This window comes from Dermacentor albipictus, chromosome 7 (assembly GCF_038994185.2).
Source record: "Dermacentor albipictus isolate Rhodes 1998 colony chromosome 7, USDA_Dalb.pri_finalv2, whole genome shotgun sequence".
Classification (NCBI taxonomy): Eukaryota; Metazoa; Arthropoda; class Arachnida; order Ixodida; family Ixodidae; genus Dermacentor; species Dermacentor albipictus.
Genome location: NC_091827.1, coordinates 66,823,629 through 66,847,862, shown reverse-complemented (window position 1 = coordinate 66,847,862; position 24,234 = coordinate 66,823,629). Strand labels below are relative to the sequence as shown.

At 46.9% G+C, this 24,234-nt stretch overlaps 1 protein-coding gene across 10 annotated transcripts in view; it reads left to right on the top strand.

Moving 5' to 3' along the window:
- LOC135921555 (uncharacterized) overlaps positions 1-24,234 on the top strand; it is a 315,975-nt gene that overhangs the window by 99,112 nt on the left and 192,629 nt on the right. For 4 of the 10 annotated variants that reach the window (XM_070522325.1, XM_070522324.1, XM_070522317.1 and 1 more), the window contains exon 3: positions 11,983-12,156. The exons of 2 other annotated variants lie outside the window; for them this stretch is intronic. In XM_070522325.1, coding sequence (XP_070378426.1) covers positions 11,983-12,156 — 174 coding nt within the window. Of the gene's footprint in view, positions 1-1,662; positions 1,879-11,935; positions 12,157-15,672; positions 15,810-24,234 lie in introns of those variants that run through there. 4 more of the 10 variants (XR_010570559.1, XM_070522322.1, XM_070522321.1 and 1 more) reach the window with 4 other exon arrangements.

Below are 24,234 nucleotides of genomic sequence, written 5' to 3'. Positions count from 1 at the left end.
GTGGCGGGTAGGGAAGTTAGGAGTTGAGCGCGCTGTCGCTCGATAGAGAGAATACGACTGTGAAGAGGAAGCTGCATTATTTTCTGCAGCCCTTTAGGTAGCACGACTGAGCACCCTCGAGAAAGGGACGGGGGCATAAAGAAGAAAGAAAAGAGAGAAGAGAGAGGCGATTGCAGCATCCAGTACCGTTAGGCATCGCTGCCAGCAGTAGCGAAACGGCGCATTTATGATTTACACTACATCCCCGTGGCCGCCAGTAACGTAAGAATGTTTATGATGGCGGAGCCATTGCATAAGCATGGATAGTGATGAGAGTCCATGCCGTCGGAATGAGAGGTTGAGAGAAGCCCTCTCTTTGGAGAAGGCGCGTTAGGAACGCAGTAGATGGTCGATTGTTTCGTCCTCGCAACACGCTGAGAAGGCTGCGGATGATGCCCGGTCTTTGCTTACCTTCGACCAAACGGCTAGGAGCACCCGATCCGAAGGCGCTGCGGGAGAGACGGCTCCTGCCTTGTGAGGCCGCCATAAAGAAGTAAACGGGGAGGGTTAGCACTGTGGATTCCCAATAGGTGCCGGTGCATCGCGTACCTTGTACAGTTGAAGGCTGTTACAGCGGGGCTGACTGGTACAGTAGCGCGGTACGCCACGGCGCCAGCCTCCTTGTTGCCTTTGACGCCGACGTGAGAGGGTAGCCACTGTAACGACATCTTGAAGCCACCCGAAACAAGGACGCGAAGCTTTGCCGCCCTCAGGGCAACGCCAGGGTGGGTAGGTCCTCGTCGATGAAGCGCTAGGAGCGCCGCCGGCGAGTCGCATATGATCGCGACCGTAGAATCCTGGGGGTCCTCCGCCAGCATGCCAGCAGCCAGAAAGAGGCCAACCACCTTAACAGCGCCGGAGCTTGCCACGAAAGGCAGCCGGCCCTCTCCCGAGCACATAAACACAGCGATCACGCAGAAGGCAGAGGCAGATCCGGAGTCTGCATGGACCGCGCGGGAACCGGTTGTGTAGGAAGGAGGTCTCTCGCCTTCTGTTAAATTACCTACAGGACACGGATTTGGCTTCCACATGGTGAACTGAGGAGTGAACATTTGTAATTGGGAGGTCTGTGTCGGATTACGTGATTTCATTATTTTAAGTGTCGCTACGGTGGAGCAATTGCCGGCAGCAACTGCAAGGCTAATCCCACCAGTAGCCTAGAACAACTCAACAACAACAACAACAACAACAACTCTGCATGGAGGGAGCCGTCCTTGTAGATGTGGAGATTTCCGTCCACCCGGTTTTTCAATAGGAACACTGGCGCCCGGTATAAGGCGCAGGAAGGTGATCACCTTTTCGTGAGGCCCTCCAGCGTAGTAGAGACCTCCAATGGCTGATGGTGCGGAAGAGGTGGCTGGATGGCTAGCATGGGAGGGCGGCCGACACATTCTCGTACAGCCGACACAAGCTGCCCATGAGCGAATGAGATCGGCTCCGCAACCCTTAAAGCAGAGCCGCGCCAGCTTGGGCGCGATGTATCCTGTGAACGTGATGGAGGCCACGTTGTCGGAACAGCACGAACAGCGGCCAAGGCTTTGTCTCGTCTAGGGTGGCAGCGGCATGCGAGGTCTCTGGGAAGCCAGGTACCATCCGGATAACTTTGCGGTGCTGGCGTTCCAGGTGGTGCACGGGAACCGGTGGGAGGCCTACGAGCGGGAGAGCATAAAGAAGCCTTGACGTAGCTGATTGGGCGCATAGACGAGTACACCGTTACGGCGTGCTTCCTGTGTCGCGGAGCAGCAGACGGTCAACCGCCTTTTGGATCTTCTGCACTTGAGCGATGAGGGCCTTGGCAGTTGGCGCCCACGAGAGCAGGTGGTCTGTCTGCATGACCAGGTAGGTCACAACCCGCTTCCATGGTGTGCGGTTGCCACCGAACACCATCGGGACTGCTCGAACGCTCGCTCACTCGTTCGTGCTGGGAAGGCCATTGCTAGCGGGACTGCGGGTAGCGGGGTAGGACCATAGGGAGAAAGAGAGGAGGCTGTCGGTCGCTCGTTCGTGCGTTCGTTCGGGCTATTCACTGAGATTGGCGATCATAGTTGATGGCTTCTGCATATTCTTCTGTTCGCCAAACGCACGCTGGTGCACCACGGGGCCACATTTTGGGGTTGTGACGAAAACTTGTCCCGGGCTTCCTAGGAATCCAGCAAGTCACATCGCCGCATCCTTGCTTGGCAGTCAACCACCTTTGCCGGCCACCAGTACTCAAGTTTTTAACTCTGTGCCGTTCTATCTGATTCCCTGAGTGATAGCGGATAGCGGACTGCGATATTACCTGACCGGATAGCGGGCTACGTCCCTCTCTTTCTTCCGTTATTGGCACTTTTGTTAGTGGCGGCTTGCATTGTCGGAGAGAACTGTTGACACATCTGTACATTTCACACGTTCATACGTTGATTATTTTCATATACTTTCAAAGCCCCGCCGCTCCTGCCAAACGTGTCAGCTTATGTAAAAAAGTGCTTCTTTTTTTGTTGCGTGAGGAATACGGGGGAGCCAGCTGGTCTATGCCGCTCTCGGGCTCACCACGCAACCTTCTGCGGTAACCATTCATGGAGCATCCGGTTGGTCCTTGGTGCCCACTCTATTCGTTAATTGATACCTGGAGATTGTGAGCGTAACCGCCACATCTTTAGCACTGTTCTGTCTGCGCTCACGGTAAAATGGCAAACGATGGCAGGTCGTGTCAAACATGCTTTAAGAAACTGGATCCACAGAGTCGCGGAATGAGTGGGAAATGATTCAATTTGTGAAAAAATATACCATTTTGGCAAATGATCTGGAGTGACAGACTAGAGACTGCTGCTCATAGTAAATGTGAAGCAATTTTTTTTTAAGTCTTGGGTGTATCCGGCGCGCTGCTCGTTACGTCTTAGAGGTGGCAGTAGCAGCAAAGACATCGATATTCATTGAGTGTTGACAGGAATACTAACCAAACAGGAAAGGCTTCAAAGCCTGCCGACTAATGTTGACCGCATTGAAGAATGTGCGCGCGACAAGGGGTACAGGTATGCATGGCATCGTAACGGAATTGTGTATTTGCGTCGAGCGGGAGGGGTGCAAGCGCATGCCCTACATTGTGCTTTCCAGGTCATCACTTTCCAGGTCATCACTTTTCTTACTCAGCTGCGCCGCAGCAAAAGTCAAAGAAACTAGTTGAGCACGAAAGATGTCCTAGTTTTCCGGTGGTGAAGACTCAAGCGCAGTCACACGATAATCGAGATGTTCGAAACGCTCATCGACAGTTTTCTGGATAGACTTTATGTCGGCTTCGCCACGAGCTAATCGCTTCTGCGCATCTAACAGTTCAGATAGCATTTTGGCAACCATAGTGTCATTAGCATCAACGGCCGTAGCGTTGGCATGTGACGTGGAAGCAGCGGCTGCCGCGGTTCTCGTAAGGCTACTCGAAGCCATTTGAATTTTGGGGGAAGCGTGAAGACCAGAATTTTTCTTTGGAGGGCCGGGCTTCACTTCGAATTCACCGCTCAACAGAAGGCGACTCAGGCAATACATGATTTGCGAAGAACAGGAAACAACATCATGTGGGCATAGGAACAGCCGTAGAATGCTATCATCGGATCTAATACAATGATCGCTTTTGCGGTAATATACCTGCACGAAGAAAAGTATTCGGGTGGCCATCTTGCCGGCACTGCTGTCACCAAGGCCACTGAGAGAGAGAGAGAAAGAGAAACTTTATCGCAATGGAAAATATTTAAAGGACTGGTGGTCGGAGCCTCTCAGTCCAAGGCCACACTGGCCTCTACCGGCTGCCTGACCTGGCTAATTAAGGACTTTTGTCCTGCCAGGTCGGTGCGGGCGAGCTGTGCCTCCCACTGCTCCATTGTTTTACTGGTATTTGACCTATCAGGGTGCTTAGTGGACTCCTTCCCAGGTTATATGTAATAGGGTAGGTATGCCACCGCTCCAAGGACAGTTGGCCCTATAACGAGTGGGATACATGGCGTTTAGTAATTTTAAATGGCGGAATACCCCGGTCTGTATTTTACTCCAATCGGCGGCCCCTATCCCGTTCAGTTGTGGGTGAGGTGACGGGTATTTTTTTCGGACTCCGTGTGATGAGCAAGGCTGTCTTTGGCATTTGAATTGGTGGAATTTTGTGAGGGATAGTGTGGGGGGCTGGGGTTAGAAGAGGACGCCGTCGCTCGGTTAGTGAACCGTCGAGCTAACTCGTTAGCCTTGGCGTTCCCCTGTACCCCCGCGTGGCCCGGGCACCAGAGCAGGGGATGATGGCGGTTGAAGGATTTGGGGATTATCGGGAGGCTAGCCGCAGTCACGTACCCCTTGAGAAACATGCGACATGCCTCCTGGGATTCCGTGACCACGACCGAGTCCCTTTGCGAACGCTCCGCGTGAGCGAGTGCGATCGCCACTGCTAATATTTCAGCCGAAGTGGGGGATCCCACCCTGGCCGACGCGGTAATTTGCTGTTGGCTGATCGCTTTCACGCCTGCCAGGGCGTACCGCTTTTTGTCGCGCTGCCTGGTCGCTTCCGCATACACAGCTGCGTCCGTGTAGTACGCGTTGTACCTACGGTTATTATAGTACGCTGATTGAATCTGTTGTACGCGTGCTTTGCACCTTTCTTTGTTGTACTCGGGATGCATATTCTTTGGAATTGTGGCTACTGTAATTTTGCATCTCATCGAAGGAGGGAGAGGTACGGCCTGCTCTGTGAGATAAATGGCGCATCCTGGGATATTGAGTCTAGGCAATATTGCCCTACTAGAAGGGTGCTGGGCGCAACGCTTTTATATCCTCGGTAGATGATGTAATAGCAGTGCGGAGACTGCTGACAGCAGGCTGATCCAGCGAGGCGTAGGCAAAGGCGTGCAGGGGGTCGCCAGATACGCTGATGAACGGGTCAGGGCTATCACACAGGGTGATAGGGCAGTTTAGACGCGCATCGTTAGTGCACTGCACGTGCCGACTTTGTGAGCAGACGCCAGCTGGACACCAAGAAATGTTGCAGCCAAAGGGAGCAGCACAGCACTCAACGCGAACAGCCAGGCAATCGAGAAGCTGCACGAAGAAAAATTTTCGGGTGAGCATCTTGCGGGCACTGCTCTCAACTAGCCCACAAGTTAAGCTAAGTTCAGTTACGCTCACTATTGGGGAGCTTTTACACTGGTCCCCTTGATAATGTATATCCCGAAGGCAGTATTTTTAGTGCTGTTGAACTAGTAGACTATTACTAGTAGAACTAGCAGTAATTTGAAGCATGCATGGATAATGATGGACAGCAACATTCTTAGATTTGAGCAAAGCGTTCGATAGAGTTCTTCATAAGAAAATGCTCAGTGAACTCATAAATATAACCTTCGCGACATTTTGGTCTCTACGGTTTCTCATTCCTTGCGTAACCGAATGCAGCTGGTTTCAGTTGATGGTAGTTATTGCTGAAGCCTTCCAGTAAGATCAGGTAGGCCTAAAGGAAGTGTTTTGGGACCTTTGCTCTTATTTCGTACATAAATGATATTGTCTCTGTAATTACTCCTCAAATTCAATTTGGTTATTTGCGGATAATGCTTTCCTTCGTGAAATCAGAGGTATACATGAGCAGGTTGAGTTTAATTCTAATCCTGCTAATGTAGCGTTTGACTGTTATCACCGATAAAACTGTTTATCTTTGCTTAACGCTTAAAAAATTTCTTCCTAAATATATTTAGAACCTAACATATCTTCGTTTGAAACAGATTAGCTGTTACCAATACCTAGGAGTGACAAAAACTAATAATACCTCTTAGAATGTGCACATTGATAACATGTGTGCGTCAGCTTTCCGGGACCTTTCTTACTGAAAACGTAATCTTCGAAAATATCCTCCTAAGGTAAAACATCTTGGTTGTTTCACATTCATACGACCTAAGCTTGAATATTGTCCTATTGTTTGGTATGCTTACACTAAACTTAAGATTAATAGTTACAAGGGATTCAGCGTAAAGCTGTGAGGTTTCTCTATTCTAAATTTAAGTACACTAATTCTCCTTCTAAACTAAAGAAAGCTAACGACCTTGCACTACTCGAATCGAGAAGAAAAAGGAAGTTGTCTTAATTTTATAAAGCTTACTTCCTAACGGTAAAATGGCTATTGATCAGAGACAGTTTTTTATCCATTGTCTACAAGAGCTACGCGACATTATCTAACACATTTTCTAACCCTTTACTTTGCAAGAACAAACATTTATAGGTTTTCCTTTTTTGCGCGATCTGTGTCTGAATGGAATAGATTAAAAGAACCTCACGGTGCACTGTGTGATTAGACGATCATGTTTTTTTGTGTTCCTTCCTCAGATGCTGTCACATTTGTTGTTTCTTGTTCTTCCCGTTTCATGTGCGTATGTTTTTTTTTTCGTAATACAGATATATAGTCCGTTCTGCTTGAACCATATGTAACCAGTAACATATGTAACATATGTTACATATATGCTTAACATATGTAACCAGTATGTAATAATATGTAAATAAATAAAATATAAATAAATATTTAAATAAATAAATAAATAAATAATTTAGCCTTGCACTAACTCACAGGTATAATTTGTCTTTAACCGTGGCTGTGTTTCCGCTGGAAATAAAGGAACCGAAAGGTATTGTTATGCACCAAGGAGGTTCCAAAAACGACCTAAGCAAACACAGACCTGGGTCGTTTTTAGCTCAACTGTCATTATTTACCGCAGTGCCTCCGGCCAGAATGTCTTCGGGTTCGGTTCAGCTTCGCGTTGAGGCTTACGCATACTTTCTGGTTTGGCTGACGTTCAGCTCCAGAGCAACAGTATGATGGTTGGGACCGGTTTGATATGGTTCATATAGGCGGTCTTAACGGTTCGGAATTGCGGAAATATAAATATTTTAGAAAAAGGTTTCACAACCCCCCTCGCGCATTTATTTGAGCGCCATGGTTAAGTGCATTCTTATCTAGATAATATAGTATGCATTCTTATGTGACGCCCTCCCACGAGTGAGGCCTGTCTCAGAAGTTCACGAAGGGCGTCATCAGCAAAAGCAGGGAAATGAAACCACGAAATGAATACCAGCAGATCCAACAAGTTGGAATACATATAAAGCGAGGATTTGTCTCAGTGACCACGCGTACACGTACGCACACTCAAACGCGCGCACGCAAGAGTGGGCGAACACCCCTTGAATAACGGACGCTTTGAACCCATCGTGGTTTCAGGGGCAGCATGAGCGAGCGTACGTAGCGACGTTCGAATGCATTCTTTCGGCAAGAAGCGTTTACTTCCTCATTACCCTGAGCCACGGTTGGTGGATGGCTGCTGGTGCTGCACGGCGCCCAGCGGAGCGAGTGGAGTGCATGCTCCGCATAGATCGGTTGGCCGCTTCGTTTATCAAGGAAAACTCCAGGCTGCTCCCACGGTCACGAAACACGCCGATATATTCGCAACGAAAAATTTCGCTTTTCAGAAATTATCACTTACATATTGATATGTGGGTACATATTGACAGAGGACCGAAAGAACGACGAAGACGCACTGTCAGTGATGTTTACAATGAAATACCAACTAGCCCGTAGACAAACCCTGCTTTAAAAAAGGTACATATTTATCAGTGGCCAGTGCTTCCAAGAGAAAGAAAGGCTAGACAACAAGATGCTAAAGAAACAAACAAATGGGCGAGCAAGCAATTAGAATGGAATCTCCCTGTCATAAGTACGAACGGTCGTAATATAAAGAAGAAATGTAGGCTGTGTAAATAGAAGTTTTCTTCGGAGTTTGTAAATAAAAGATAATAGATAAAGATAAGGTCTCTGCACTGTTAAGGCTGCTGGGTATTCTCAGAATTACAATGAGAACTGATACTGAACACAGCAGTCCGAGAATGGGGTTTGCTTAAAATAACAGGCACGCGTAAAAAAAAAAGAAGGATTTTGGCTCCAATAGAAATACCAACCGCCACATGGTCTAGATATTACCTTCAAAGTATAAGCCATCGTAAAGTCCTTCAGCATTGGTACGAGGTCTGCACCAACAGTTCACTCAGTGAATGAGCAATACGACATGGCAAGTTTACCTATGGTGTAACGGCTGCATTGCAAATAGCCTTCTAGACAGATCATCATCATCAGCAGCCTGGTTACACCCAGGCAGGGCAAAGACCTCTCCCTTATTTCTCCAACTACCCCGGTCATGTACTAATTGTGGCCATGTTGTCCCTGCAAACTTCTTAATCTCATCTGCCCACCTAACTTTCTGCCGTGCCCTGCTACTGGCAATTAATCCAATTGGAGTCACAATTGCCACCCGTATCTTCGTGACACCAGGTTTCTGGCACGGTCTAGAGATACACTAGAACGGGAGATATTGGAAGCTTTCTACATTGCAAAGGCCGAGGGCACTAGCATTAGTTGCCCTTCAGTGACACTTAAAAAGAGATAAAAAAAAGAGATTTCTTAAAAAGAGATTTCTAATCAGATAGGGAGGTCGGGATGTCACGATGGGCCATTCTAGATTGGATCTATTTAAAAGCCTGTTTCTTCAAAAAACATTTAGGTGGAAGTAGCGCCTTGTCCGTCGTACCTGTTCCTCTTTTAGTCCGCGTCTTCGCAGCGCTCTTTTCAAGTATGCAAAACCAACTCGCCCACATCAATCTTCTGCTGCTTGGAATCCATTCCCTAACCCTTAATGACCATCGGTTATCTTCACTCCGCATTACATGTCCTGCCCATGCCCATTTCTTTTTCTTGATTTCAACTAAGATGTCATTAACTCGCGTTTGTTCCCTCACCCAATCTGGTCTTTTCTTATGGCTTAACGTTACAGCCATCATTCTTCTTTCCCTAGCTCGTTACGTCGTCCACAATGTAAGTAGAGCCCTTTTCATAAGCCTCCAGGCTTCTGCCCCGTACGTGAGTACTGGTAAGACACAGCTGTTATACATTTTTCTCTTGAGGGATAACGACAACCTGCTGTTCATAGTCTGAGAATGCCTGCCCAACGCACCCCAGCCCATTCTTATTCTGATTATTTCCGTCTCATGATCCGCATCCGCGGTCACTACCTGTCCTAAGTAGATGTATTAATACATCCAGCCAGATATTACCTTCCAAATTTATGCATTCGTAAACTCTTTTAGCATTGGTACGATGTCTGCCCCAAAAATTCACTCACTGACTTAGCAATGACATGGGAAGTGTACGTATGGTATAGCCGCTGCTGTGCAAATATTTTTCCAGCAGGATATTACTTTCCAAATATGCGCCTTCGTAAACTATTTCAGTATTGGTACGAGGTCTGCCCTAAATATTTACTCAGTGACTCAGCAATGACATGGGAAGTGTACATATGGAGTAGCCGCACCGCTTGAAAAACCCCGCTAACTTCTCGTACCGGCCTGACTGTTGTACGTTACAAGGCAGAATTTTCTGCGCGCACTTCGCGCAATAACTTTTATTGCCATAGCAATTATACGAACCCTCCAGGGTCATTTCTGTCGTCAGCGTCACCATGACGTCCTCTATCATATGCAAAGGCAATAAAATCGTCGCCGAGCGCCGAGTACTGTATGTGTTAGTGAAAGTGTGCGAGGGTGAGCCGTATATCGCGACTCAATCTCTCGGACGCAAGTAAGGAGAGCGGGGAGGAAGCGCACCGTCTTACGTCGCGCGCTAATCTCCGCGACTGCCCGGACGGCACGGGCAGTCGCGCTCATCCACCAGGAGTGCTGTACCTTGCAAGCCATCTGCAACTAGGACAGTCCACCGCGCAAATGTTTTCACGACTTAGTTCGCGTTGATGTTACACGTGGCACGAAGGGGAATTCGATCGCTGCTGCGGCCGCGCTTCCTCACTCCATTGTTTGACAGCGAGTTTCCGCTGTTATCGAGTGAGATGTGTTCATACTTACGCGTGCGCGTGTGAAGCCATGCATTTTAATTTATTTAGGCATACTATATCTACAAGTTTATATGGCCGCTAAAGCTAGTATACTTTCTTCGTAAAGCTCTTCATTAATTTCCTATCACAATCGATGCTTGGTCTTTAGGTAGAAACTGATGCTTTCTTTTATTTCATGTCGCAATAGACAGCGATGAACAGTCGCCAACTAGCACCATGCGAAGATGAAAACATGTGGATGGCGTGCAGTTGTTCTCTTGTGTTCAGTGACCACAGAATGGCTGTTAGAATTATATCAGATGCATTTGGTTTGAGAAAGTCGTCTATTCAAGGAATTTTTAGAGAAGGCTTGTAAATAAGCAGAATATATTTCCGCCGAGATGGTGCCGAAACCACTGTAGCAAAGGGTGCGATGAACAGATTGTTGCATTGATTCGAAAATTCCTATGAAAATGATAGGTTCTTGCATGGTTGGTCATCGAACGTTCCTCGTGGCCCGCCTTCGGTGCATCGATGGTTTCGCGGAAAGTAGGCAACGGAGCATATCGATGGAGCTTCTCAACACGTGTGTGTTTCGGCAGCCTCGTGATGGCGCATGGAGGCGTTCTGTGAAGTACCGAGCACTATCCAGGGTGTCCGAGCAAGAAGATCCTAACACCGTGCTTCATATATACGCTCGGGATTTCATCAAACCATTAAAAATTTTTTTACATACTTCGGTACTTGTTGCACACGTGCGGAACCAGATCGGTTTTCTGAGGTGCATAGTCTTGTGCCAGGCCTGGCCAAGGGGAGCGGTCCACGCATACACCGTGCCGGAGTGGTCAATAGTTATCCCGTGTATGCGCTCTGGGTTTTCCGCTCGCTGCAATGGTGCGCCTCGTGGTGTGAGCTGGTTCGCCCTGAGCGAAGTCTCGGATTTCCAAGTATGTTGTCTTCTTTGGAGAAGGCCCATACCAGTTTGCGTGTAGTCAGTGGTCAATTGCGTCAAGTGCCGTCTGCATGGTCTCTTGCTAATCCTTACTTGGTGGTTACAATGTCCATAACATGACGTCATCCATGTAAATTGTGAAGCGCAGTTCGGAATTGGCCTCTAATCGCTCAGCCAGACCTATCAGAGTTAAAGAGCAGAGATCGACAGTCTGGAGCCTTGTGGGTCTCCCTCCATGTTTGGGGACAACTTCCCGATGTCTCCGTCCACCCGTAAGGAAAACCGGCGATCTTGAAGGAAGGAGCGGACAAATTTGAGTGGGTGGCTTCTCTTTCCCAGCGTCTGTGCTGCCTCGATCATCTCCTCATGCGCCACAGTGTAAAAACCGTTCGGGAGGTGCACCACCACGACGATGCTCGGGTGGCGGTGTAGTCGACCGAGCGCATTGCGACACATTACACCTCCCTTCACAAGCAGGATGCTGTCCTGAATGCCAAGGTTTAGTCAAAACCCTGTCTGTGCTTGGTGGAATCGGCCCTCTGTTTCTAGAAAATGCGATATGCGTGTCAGGGCTTCTGGTTCAGCCAGCTCACACGCAGTAACTGTGAGGAATCTGGGTTGCATGTTCGGCAGTATATATGGCTGTTTGGTTTCGGTGTCGGTGTGGCTATGGAATGCGTCCATCGAGCTTGGATTTCACCATTGGCGCACTGCGGTAATCTTACCGAGAAGTTGCTTCTTACGTCCGAGCATTACGTGTGCGATGCGCCACCGATTCAGCTGCCGCGGCACCGTTCTTCTATCCACATTCCGGGGTACTTATGTGTTACTACTAGAACTAACCTTGGGAGTTATATATATATATATATATATATATATATATATAGTAAAGAGAGAGAGAGAGAGGGAGATTTTAGTGACGAAGGCCGGACCCCGGCTGAAACGCCGGACACAAATTAACGTTTCGCACATTTGCCGTTCCTTTTGTGTGCCGTTAAAATGACTGGATAATCCAGACACACATAAATTCTGAATGTAGTATATGTAAGGCTTGTGATTTGAAAACTGATTTCTGCAGTACGTGCCTCTTGGGATCGCCGTGCCATCGCTAAGCTGTCCGCGCAGGTTCCACGTCGACAACGGGAGGCCCACTGCTTTAAGCCTGCCCGTAATGTTCCCCTTGACATCTGCAGCACACGTTCGCTTCTCTTGCGCTTCACCGCAAAGCCTGACACCGCGGCCTTCTACCAAGGGGAGGGGTGCGAGCAGGCACCGACCGGGCGTGGGAGGGGGGCTCAGGTAGGTTTCGTTTTCGTGGCCGCCGACCGAGAAACAACGACTTGTTCTTTTATTTAATGCTCTAATGACACGTTAACTTATTTTAAATTATTCATTGGGCTTTATACAGAAGTTTATGCATGTGACTGGACGGAGCACATTCTAAGCGGGTCCGGTGCCAAGGCGGACTGTAAACACCACCTTCATTGTGGATTACGTTATAACCATTGCAATAAAAAAGGTTATAGACTGCTTCAGTGACAGTTATCTCTGTCACTGACAGATTTGGCTATCACTCACACATGCTGAACCATTAAACAGTCTAGTGTCCCCAAACTTTTCTGAAGCGTGTCGCTGAAGTGCGACAAAAAATAGTCACTTATATTCTCGCTAGAATTCTCAAGTGGATAGTTAAGAACACAAGTGTTTTGGAACATTGTAATATAAGATAAGGCACAGTAAATCATTTGCCTACGCGTTTCATGTAGTCTAATGTCTGTGCAGGTCAAGGAAAACAGTGAATCTACAAGACGTTTCTTGAGGAATTTAAGTGTACAAATGTATTTACTATAGGGTGGGCGAATATTCAACGTTTGTTACGCGAATGGCTGGTGTGTAATATTTTATTCGTTTTTGAAAATTAATCTATTCGGTATTTTCGAATATTGAAGCTAAACAAATATTTCGCAACGAACGACTGTTAAAGTCAGGTTACCGTTCCCTACGAGCTGAACGAAGTGTCACGAAATATAACAAGCAATAGAACAACGCAGTTTTTGAAGCAATGCAGAAAAAAAATCGTGAATGCTAGTTTTGTGTTGGGTATTGCGACGGAAATGTGACTCTGGTTAACACTTTTTGTGTTATATCTTGTGCACATACATTACCATCCAGGAATGTGGACGTGAGAACTTCCGTCGTGGTCGCACAATCGGTAGTGCAACGCGAGCGTTATTCGGAGGTTGTGGGTTCGACTAACACCGTCAGCAAGTTTTCTTTCTTTCCTTAACTTCTCTTTATCTCCTAATTTTTATATATTAGTACAAAACTACAAAAAATTTCTCCTAATCCTTCCTTTTCTGCATTATCCGTCAAATTTCTATAGCTGTTACTAACAATAAATCGGTTCCCTCGGTTCTTGTCGTCTATTACACGAGAAACAGCTATTCTTCATTTTGGTTTATTAATTAGTTTTCTTGCAGTCTAGTAATGCAGCATTTTTGTCTTTTACTTACGACCAGTGATGATCTCCCTGTAACAGGCCCTGTGTTGTGTCTACAGCACACGAATACTGCATTAACTTCCTCTTTTCCTCTACCAAAACTTCTTATATTTTTCCCGCAATTGTCTATTCATACCATTCGTAAAGCTAGTCGTACAGCAGCCTGTCATTCTTGGAAACCTTGTTGGCGACCAGGCTCTAAAGGTGTCAAGCGGCTATTCCTGCAGTTCTTTTCACGATAGGTGCCGGGATGTTTTTCCTTAAAAACGATCCTAATCGCCCGTGATAGCTCACTGTCTATTTAATATGTACAAGCGTTTTGCCTAATCATACCGAAATAAAAACACCTGCCGCAAAAGATACGTCTGCATTTGTCTGTTCGATATTCCATACCTCATATAAATATTTGATTGGTATTCGAAACAGTTAATATTCAGTCACATCTAATATTTATTACATAACAAATGGTGATAGCTTAAATGTTTTGTTCGGATCAGACAGAAAGGTTACAAATACGGCGCGACTCAAAAGAGCGCAAGTCAAGTAGATTTCCTAGCATGAAAATGCACCTATAGCCAACATTATCCCTAAATTTCTTGTGGTTCTGGGCGTTCTCGTGGTAGGAGAACTAAATTCTGCGGAGCATGCTCGACCGCGTATTGGCAACACGGCGACGTCATTTAACGCAGCTTTATAAATCTCGAAATTGCATTTTCGCCCTGTGTCTAAGTTAAATCGGCCGTGAAGTGCTGATTGGTCCGAAAGGGGTGAGAAATGGAAGCGATTTGTTCCGGCCTGCGTAAGCGAGCTTGGCCGTTCCCATATTTTACGCATTTTTATGCAGTCTGCATGTCTTATTCAACCGCTGTCATCTAAATCTGAACATAAAATTTATTCGATTCTGTTTTGGTAAATTAGGTAACCCACACGCTTGCGCGCATTCACCAATTAAGTGCATTTAGTGACGCCACTGACACCACGATGTATCCAGGTATTCAAATCTGTTCTTTAAATCATAAAGAAACATCAATATTGTGAGCACAAGGTGACTGCCATGATGGCCACCGTGTTGTAAAGCACAATCACAATTGGAAGGCTACCAATGTGAAGGCAATTACTGTCTTTGTAGTATGGGAGCTTATGCGTCGTACAACCAGTTTCGGCCGTTATAGAGCTGTATTCTAGAATGCCATTTCTGAAGCAACTTTTCTGGCTTGCAGTTCGGCAAAATATCACCAATTGCTAAGTTGAGTCACTGCAAGTATCGCTGATAACTAAATAGAAAAGTTTGCTATAAAGACACGAAAATGTCCCTAAATGTAACGGCAAAATTGCTAAAGCAGCAACACCCTAAAAATACAGGTAAATTGTTAAAGCACAACTTATTTTGTGTTTTCAAAGATGGTTAGTTTAGACGGGCCCAACAAGCACTGGATGATGCAAGAAATGTTAGGTTAAACTTGTTTTGCACTGCCCACTAGCAAGGAGCTTCCCGCAGGCCACTGGCATCACGAAACACCGTACTCTTAAATGCTTACTGCGCCCGTGTGTGTGTGTAGTGACTTCTGGAGAGGAAGAGAGAAATGCAGTGCCGTAACTGTCTCTCAGAGGAGGACACCTCAACAGCACTGCACAGGGAAAGGGCAGTGGAGACAAAAAGATCACGGAGAGAAGGAAGAGAAGGCGGAAAAAAATACCAAGAAGGGTGAAGAAGCAATGCGGGGCTTACAGCCGCGGTCTCAGCTGTGTGTCACAGCAAAAGTCAAGTAGGGCAGGAAGCACTTTCTTGACAATGGAAGTGCCGGAAAGAGAAGTGCTCCCTCCGAGTCCCAGCGTTATCTGCCACAGCACGTGTTGGTGAGGACCGAAAGGCAATCCGAGCTGCCCGAGCAAGGGATACGGAATAAAAAAAAAATGGAGGACGCTTAAGCTTCTCCTTTAAGTATGTAACGCGATAGCACTGAAAGTTTCTTGACTTCTCCTCACGCTTCCCGGCAACTGTAGCTCATATGCAACCGTATAGCTTGTACCGGGAAACGCTGGCGGCGGGCGCTATGCTCGAAGGCCAGCTTGCTGGTGTAAACGCGGTCTCCTGCGTGGGCTGATCCCGGAGCTTGTGCAGAGTCGCGCCAAACCTCAAACGGCAGCTGGAAAAAGGGTTTGTGTTTGAGTTTCCACGTAACGCTACTATGTTTTTTCGTGTATTCAATTTACAATCCGTCGCCGTTTTCTCTGCTGCATACGCGCAAGTCGTAGTTTACGAGTTTCTTGGCACAATTTACTTCGACATTCATTTATTCATTCATTTATTTCAGTAACGGTTATGCGCCACGAAGAGGGCCTGGGCGGTTCTGGATGCGTCGTATGGGATTGTAGTTTTCTCACGGACAACGCCGCCGACAGCGACACCGGATTTACCGCGATGCGGGGCCCTTAACACTGTCACGTTAAAACCACACTTCTGTGGGTATAATAAATAAATAAATAAATAAATAAATAAATAAATAAATAAATAAATAAATAAATAAATGTTTATTTCATATTAATTCATTTACAGAAATTGAATGCTGGGACAAGAGCTAACAGCTGCTTTTTTGCAGCTTGACAAGGTTCTTGCCCATATTCATGACAACGGGGACATAATAAAGTAAACTTTGCACACTTTAGTGTGTGCAATGTACAAGTGCATAAGTGAGAATGCGTAAGGCGATATGTACAATCAGTGATACAAGGCAGTTTGTTAAGTTAGTACAAATGGCCTATGTGAATACACAGTATATAACAGATATACATAATTATGTTCAATTGCTCAAAGTTTATCATATAACATTCTCTTAACGAAAAATTCTGAGAGAAAGGTTGGCATCAGTGTTGTTTTGTGTCCTTTTTCTCTAGTGTGTGCGGAGAGGGAGGGAGGTAGGAGGGGCTGGAAGATGCCCCACTTTGCTCTTCTTCTAACTGCGAGTGTGTTGGGGGGGGGGGGGGGTATTCTCCAAGTCCCCCCGGTAGATTAGCCTATGACAAGCATGGAGTCACAGGCGCACATGCCAATATAAACATATCTCTCTCGATGACCCCGACCATTCGCTGTAACAATGCTGTCGTCATGAAGAGCGCCGGCAGGATAAAGCGAATCCTTCGCGCCGCTTCTTCTTTTGCCGCGAAAAAACCATTTTACGGTCAGGTCTATGCGAGCGCTATTCAGGCTCCCAGTATGACCGACTGACTAGCCCGTATCAATGCATTGAACAGTCATGGTTTGACAGGCAGCATGCGCGTGCGTACATACTGAAATTTATATGTATTCTACCACCAAGGAGCATTTACTTCCTCATTACCACGCAGCCGCGGATGGGCGAAGGCAGCTGCTGCTGCAAGGAAGCCAGCGAAGCACACGACGTGTGTGCTCCGTTGTGATTGGTTTGCGTATTCACCAAGGAAAAAGTCTTTCTTTACGAACATCGGCTCGCAAAACCTGCCGATGCTGGTAAAGAAAGAATTCGCTTTTAAAAAAGCACGGGCGATGGCACCAGCCGGGGGCAGCAACAAAAGTGAAAATAGTGCCGCGGTAACTATGAAACACACAAATGAGCGAGGAAGCAATTGGGAGCCTCCCGGGTAGAAGTACGATAGGTCAGATTTTAAACCAACCATTCAAGCTTTTCAAAGAAAGACGGGAACTTTCAGAGCCCGTAAATAAAAGACTATTTTAATGCACGAAATTCATCCATATATTTTCTCCACTGCCATGGCTGCGGCGAGTGCTCAAAATTGCACTGAAAAATCGCACTGCGGCGCGCAGTCCCAAAGACACGGTCTGCTGAAGATAACAGCCACGCTAAGAAGAGAGGTTCTGGCGCCAATTGCAGTGGGCCGCTCCTCTTGTTGGCGTATGTTGCTTTCCGAAGATACACTTTGGTAAACCATTCAAGTTCTTAAAATTAAGCATATGGACGAGGTCTGCCCGAAGGAAGCATGCAGTGAACGACTCGGCAATAAAATGGGAAGATGGGCAGCCGTGGTGTAGCCCATCCGATCGGAAAACTTGGTTAACTTCTAGTACCGGCCGGATCGCTGCACATTTAAATGCAGAATTTTATTCCGTGTAGTTCCTTATAAAATCCAAGTTCGATAAAATCATGGCCGCGGGCCGTGCGCTGCTTGTGCGAGTGAGAAGCTGCGACGTTGAGCCGCCGCTAGGAGCTCAATCTCGCGCACGCACGCGAGGAGAGCGAGAAAGTACGAGATGTCTTTTGTCACGCGCGACGTTTGGGTGGGAGGGAGGGTAGAGAGGGAGGGTGCGTTTTACTCTGGGCTGCCAGGGTGGCCACGCTCGCCCACCCAGGCCGCTGATCTCGAAAGCCATCTGCGACTGGGACAGAGTGCACCGTGCACTGTGTATCGCGGCTTAGATCGCGTTGTTGCGAGACGCAGCACGCAGAATAATTCGCTCGTTGCTGCTTCCGCGTTTCCTCACTGCAGCGTTCGACAGCGAGTTTCCGCAGTCATCGAGCGATATGTGCACATATTTGCGTGTGCGCACGTGATACCATGCATATTAATTTAGTTAGGCATGCTCTATTTACAAGCTTACACGATAAGGCTACTGTTCTTGCTTCGTACAGCTCTCCACTAATTTGCTATCGGAATCAATGCGCCGCCTTTCGGGTGAAACTGCTCCTTTTTTTATTTTCATGTCGAAGTGAACATCGATAACAGTCGCCAACCTCGCGCGGACATGAAAAAAATATCGATGGCGTGTATCTGTTCTCTTGCGTTCAGTGACCGCCTAATTGCTGTTAGAATTATATTAGATACATTTGGTTTGCGGAAGACGTCTATTCACCGAATTTTGAGAGACGTGTTGGAAATGAAAAATATTATCACCCAGACAGTGCCGGAACTGCGAAAGGAGAGGGTGAGACGAAAATATTGTTGGAGTGATGCGAAAACATTTTATGAAAGCGATAAATTCTTGCACTGTTTCGTCATCGGGGAAGAAACAGAATTGTACTCATGCAGAGCAAGGAGTGAAAAATGTGAGATGAGCCAAGGCAAACCGAAAAATACATGCGCGAGTGAAGAGAAGGAAGAATCAAAGGATGTTGAACGTGTCTTGTTTTTTTTTTTTAGGTACCATAGAATTCTGCACCACGAATCTCTACATTGAAGGTCAAGCTGTCAAGGCAGCTTTCTACTTCAAAGTGTAGATGTTCTACGTTAAAAACGTGTGCGTCACGTGCGACCAAGCATGTTGAATGAGGAATGCTGGAAACTATACACTGAAACAATCCCTTTGCGTTTTCTGCATTGACAGTGTATGGGTGTTTGGCCCACAGTTCGATCATTGTGCTGGAAGTTGGAAAAGCCTCGCCAATTGCCGAATTGAACCCGCCTGTGCCTTTGTCTAAATCGAATAGCCTTCATTGGCTTATTCTACCCTTCTCGTGCTAGGTATGTGGTACAACCATGGTCAGACTTGGCGGAGAAACGCGCCAAGGGAAAGGGCGCGTTTTCTCGGGCAATCGAGTTGTCAAGAAGGTCGGCGGGAAGAGGAAGGTGTAGCAGCCGTGTGTAAATTATCGCGTAAGCCAGTGGCGCGGAGGGGAAGGAGGGCGCTAGGCTTGACAGCTCGTTCGCTTGCTCATTCCTCTATGGAATCGGAGTGAAAGCGCGCCTGTTATTGGGCATGCAAACGGCACGGTGGATCCAGAGGGAAAGGGAGGGGAGGCCGTCCCTCGCTCTTTCGTCGCACGTTTTGCTGGCCGCCCACGGTGGCCAACCTGTCGTGGATTATGTGGAGGACGAGAATCCATTGCGAATTCTTGCCCACAAGAAATACACCGCGTGAGCAGACGAGCGTTTCGTCGAACGCTGGCGGCGTTGATGCCAACAAACCAAGTAAAAAGTGGAGCTGTTCGCTCTCCACGCCTGCAGCAAAAGAACTCCGTGAAGTCGACGGTAGGTGTCAAGTGAAAGGGCCCGTGCTCTCAGGCAAACGAGCCATGGGGACGGGCTAAAGGAAAAGGGGGGGGGGGGGGGTAGGGAGGCTGGGTGGAGAAGAGAGCGTCGTTCGCTTCCTCATTCGTCCGTTCCTTCGCGCTAGTCGTTTACATTGGCTATCATGGTTGATGGTTTCTGCATAATATCTTGTTGCTCAAATGCACACTGTTATTCCGGGGGCGGAATTTTGGGGTTGTGAGGAATAGTCAATAGCAAACGACACTTAGCAGAGATTTCCAAGCGTGCTTCCAGGATAAAAAGAAAAGAGGTGAAACCAAAGCATTTCGTCTAATGGGCTGTATTTTGAAGTTGTCCACGTTGATGTATGGGAAAGTTTCCGAAATGATCTCGTTTCATCTGGTATTCAGGAACCTTTGGGACAGACGTCGTATCCCTGATGTCTTTAATATTACGGAAGACATCGAATGCATTGTGAAGCAGAACGGGGCGATGTACTGTGATTGTGTTTTGAAAGAACACATTACCAAGAGGGTTGAAAACACATTGAAATACAGCGAGTTTCACTTGTAAGCTGCACTACACCAACGTACACATGTCCTGTAAATAGCAAGATTTGGCAATGATACTAGCCTGTGTGGCAGGAGACAACTGCAGATGCTGCGTTCTGTGTGGCCTCGAACCAAATATTAAGACGGTACCCATGCACGTAAGGTTATTTGAAATAATGACAACAATTTCGTGTATTTTTACGTGTCAAAACCACGATCTGATTATCTTTATCATTAGACTCTGGATTACGCTAGACCAGCGTATGTACGCGGGGAACATGCACCGCGGCGTCGAAGCACAAACGTAACTATCCAGTGCGAACGTGGTTGTGTGCGCTACAAAAGTCTCGATGGTGCGATGCCTAGTGGGCCACAGGGAAAGAGCATATTGCGATACGTGCAAAGGGACGCCGCGAACATGCACCAAGACCATGCTGGCGTCGAAATACAAATGGAATGGTCGCGAACGTGGTTACGGCAGCTACATTTCGTCTACAGTTTAGCTGTACATCCACTTTTCTTCTAATGCTTTTGCCACTCTTCTTCCGCTTTTCACCTCATGGTTCCGCTGCACCTTCCTCCTCCGCTTTTCTCCTCGCGTTCTCTTCGCTAACGCTGCCTTTAATTCACCATTGCGACACTCAACACTCGGACGGGCACCTAAGGGAGGCGCTTTAAAATGTGAAGATCCCTACGCACTGTGAGAATTGATGTTATGCTATGCATTTTGCAGGTATATCTAGCTATGCAACAACGTTTGGGATCCGTCAAAGTATGTCTACGAAGACCAACGTGTATGGGTCACGAAGCGATTGTGTGTGTAACTCGAGCGTGTGTTTGACAACATACGGAAACACGACAGTGATCGGAATAATGTGACGGCGATGGCATGATTCCGGGGAAGAAAGGTTATACAGCATGTTCCATTACGACCTGTATGACACCGAAGACGGTGCGATGTGGCATGCAGGTCTTCGTAGCGTTATCTACACTACTTGAAAACACCTGGGGGAAGCAGGCCAATCGCGATGCAGTGGGGCATTCCAACTAACACATCATGTCAAAGCATTAGATGACACGAGAGAAGAATGGCAGAAGCGGACACGCTCTCTATCGTAACGCACGCGGAGGACAGCGGTAAGGCTGTGGGAGAACTGAAACTGACGCGCACGCGCTCTCGTTCGTGTTATGTGGCCTGACGTTCTCGCCAGTGGTCCCAAAGAGCTAGTTTGACTTGGCAAGCAAGAAAACATGCGTGCGATTCTGTCTTCCTTGTGCTTTTGGTAACGGTAACGCAATGGCGAGCTCCGTTGGAACAGCATCCAAGAGAACTTCTAGTCGCGGACACAGGATTAGTTGACCTAGGAAAGAAGGGCTACACGAGAATATTTTGCCGCACTTGTCTATCCCGGTCGTGTTACTTTTCATAGAGCAAAACAAATGTGTTTCGTTAGTCCATTCGCCTGTTTTCCTCCTCGGTCGTTCGCGGTCAGTGGTCCGTGGATGGCCATGCAGAGACCCCGTTGCGACACAAGAGGTCGACTCATTGAACATCTTTTTCCTGAGACCAGATAAAGAAGGAGCCCACCTATTACAACTTCCAACATAACTCGTATTCATCAAGAAATTAAGCAATTGGTTCTGCCTCTCTTCTGCCTGACCTGGAATGGAATGTCATGTAGAATACTTTTGGAACTGACCACTTTCCTATCACATTAAACTCGGAATTCGGTATCAGCTGAGTGGGAGAATTTTGGAAAATCGATTTATCTAGCATGAGATTTCACAATCAATCTTGGGGTAAATGATGTTGTAGAATATTTTATAGCTGTTGTGATTGATACAGCTGAACAGTTTATCCCACAAACGAATGGTGTTTTATTTAAAATACATGTTCCCAGGTGGAGCGAAGACTGCAGAGATGCGCAAAGAGGCACAAAAAGCTTGGGGCGCACTGCGTAGATTGCCAAATGCAGAAAATGCTATCGCATTTAAACACTAAAACGCAGCCGAAGTGAACACGACGTCAGGCAAAGTGATAAAGCTGGGTGGGGTTTCTCTCGGGTATAATTTTATGCACACAGAACGCGAAAGTATGGGATGGCGTAAGAAATCAAAAAGGGCAGCAAACCCATGGTTGTCTCTGGCGAACGACTAAGGGAATCCCTTACAAGGACAGGCAGACTCTCTTGGGGAGCACTTCTTACGTAAGTCAAGCTGAATATATTACTTAAAATTCTTCCTGAAATACATAGAAAAGGAACTGTAAGCCATTCGTACGTAAATGCCGGCAAAACGAACGATATACGCATCCTTTCAGTATTACCCAGTTGAGAGCTACCTGGACCAGATGCAACAGCTCGGCTCCCCAACCTGACAGAGTCATGTATGACATGATTAAAAACGTGCACACTGATACACAACTGACACTACTCGCAATTTTCAACACTATTTGGGCTACTAGATGCCTTCCAATCACATGGAAGGAAGCTATTGTTATTCCAGTTTTGAAGCAGGCTTCAAAACTGCTTCAACTTCAACTTCACGCTTATTGGCGGCTCGATAGCTCTCACAAGTTGCATTTGTAAGCGTGTTGAAAAAAGAAGTTTAATCATCGTCTTCCATATTTTCTTGAATGCAACAAAATGCTAGATCATTATGAATTCGGTTTCCGAGAAGGGTGGTCTACAACTCACCATCTCGTGCGCATCAAAGGGAACATTCGAGATGCGTTCGTTGATAAATAACTCTATATTGACACGTGTACTTGTCTTTATCGGGCGACAAGTTTTGTCGCCTAACAAATGTTATCGCACAGCGCGGGACGCGCCTGCATGTATCCGAAGTTTCTGGAAAGATATCGATGCTTCTATCCGCTGTCTGTGGTCGCCGAACGTTGTGTTATCTGATTTCATCGCTTGACACGAATGGTGTAGAACATTTTAGAAGGCATGCGGGTCCCAACGTTTAATCTGGAACATTCGATGATTACTATATAAAAGCCGACGCGCTTGACCCGCTGATGAGATTTTCGACGATCGCCGACTGTGTTCGCCGCTTTCGTTGTGCTATAAGTGTAGCCTGTTTTGTGGGCACAGGTTCGCCCAATAAAAGCTAGTTTTGTATTCCACCGTACTGCTTCTTTCTTCGCCGTCACTACCACGTGACAATATTATTTCTTCGATATGGAAAAAAGCGTGTGGCACAGAGTGGCATTAACAAATCCTGTGAGACCTGTCGCCAATAGACATTCGCGGGAGCATGCTGAACGTTTTAGAAAGCTTCTTGGCCGATCGTATACTTTTCGCGTCAAAATCGGCTATGAGTTGTTGCGTCTCTTCACGCAAGAAGCTGGTGTGCCCTAGGAAGGCGTGCTGAGATGCACGCTTTTGACCATGTATATGAACACGCTCCTCGCTTCACTACCATCAGCCATTTCTTTTATTCCGTCTATGTTGACGATTTACAAATAGGATTCAAATCCTGTAGCCTCAGTGTGCGACAGGCAGGTGCAGCATGGCTTGAAGAAGTTGTCTAAGTGGGCAGATCGCGATCGACCTGCAGCGAGAGAGCCTTTCTGGTTTCGTATGCTGAGTCTCAGCGATGAAAGGGGAGTGCCACTCCTTGAACATCGTATGATGCCTCGAGCGAAGCTGTTTCCACCGTGGCAGTGGCAGCTCATAGGATGTGCCACATCATTCGCTCAGATCACTAAGCGCACCCCAGATGAACATATTAAGATGTATTCCCTTGAACTTCCGGTAAAATATTCGTGCCCCGAGTATTACACTGACGTATCGAGATCACATGCCGGCGTGTCTTATGCAGCAGTAGGTCCATCCTTCTCGGAGTCTGATGTTCTGAATCCGTAAATTAGTATCTTTACTGCTGAGGCCTATGCACCATTGTCGGCTGTGGAGCACATCAAGCAAATAAATATACAATAGTCAATTATATTTATTACTCGCTATTCTTGTCAAAGCTTTAATGTCTCTGCGAAGACAGAGCAACCCTGTAGTCAACGGTCTGTTCTCGTTTCTGTGCACGATGTATGCGTCTAACCAGCATGGCTTTTTATGCTGGGTGGCCAGCCATAGAGGCATTGCGCGTAATATGGTTGCCGACAAACTTGCTACGTCCACAACAAAGGAACACAGTGAATCTTCTGTAGATTCTGCAGACTTGAAACTATCTTTATTAAAAAATTCTGACGTTTTTGGCAATCCATCTGGAACAAAGATACCGTGAATAAGCTCCATTTATTCAAGCTGCGTTTAGATAATTGACCGTCCACAGCAAACACGCGACGAATAGATGTCCTAGATGTTGATTGAGAATAGGGCACACATTGGGGAGACTGGCGAT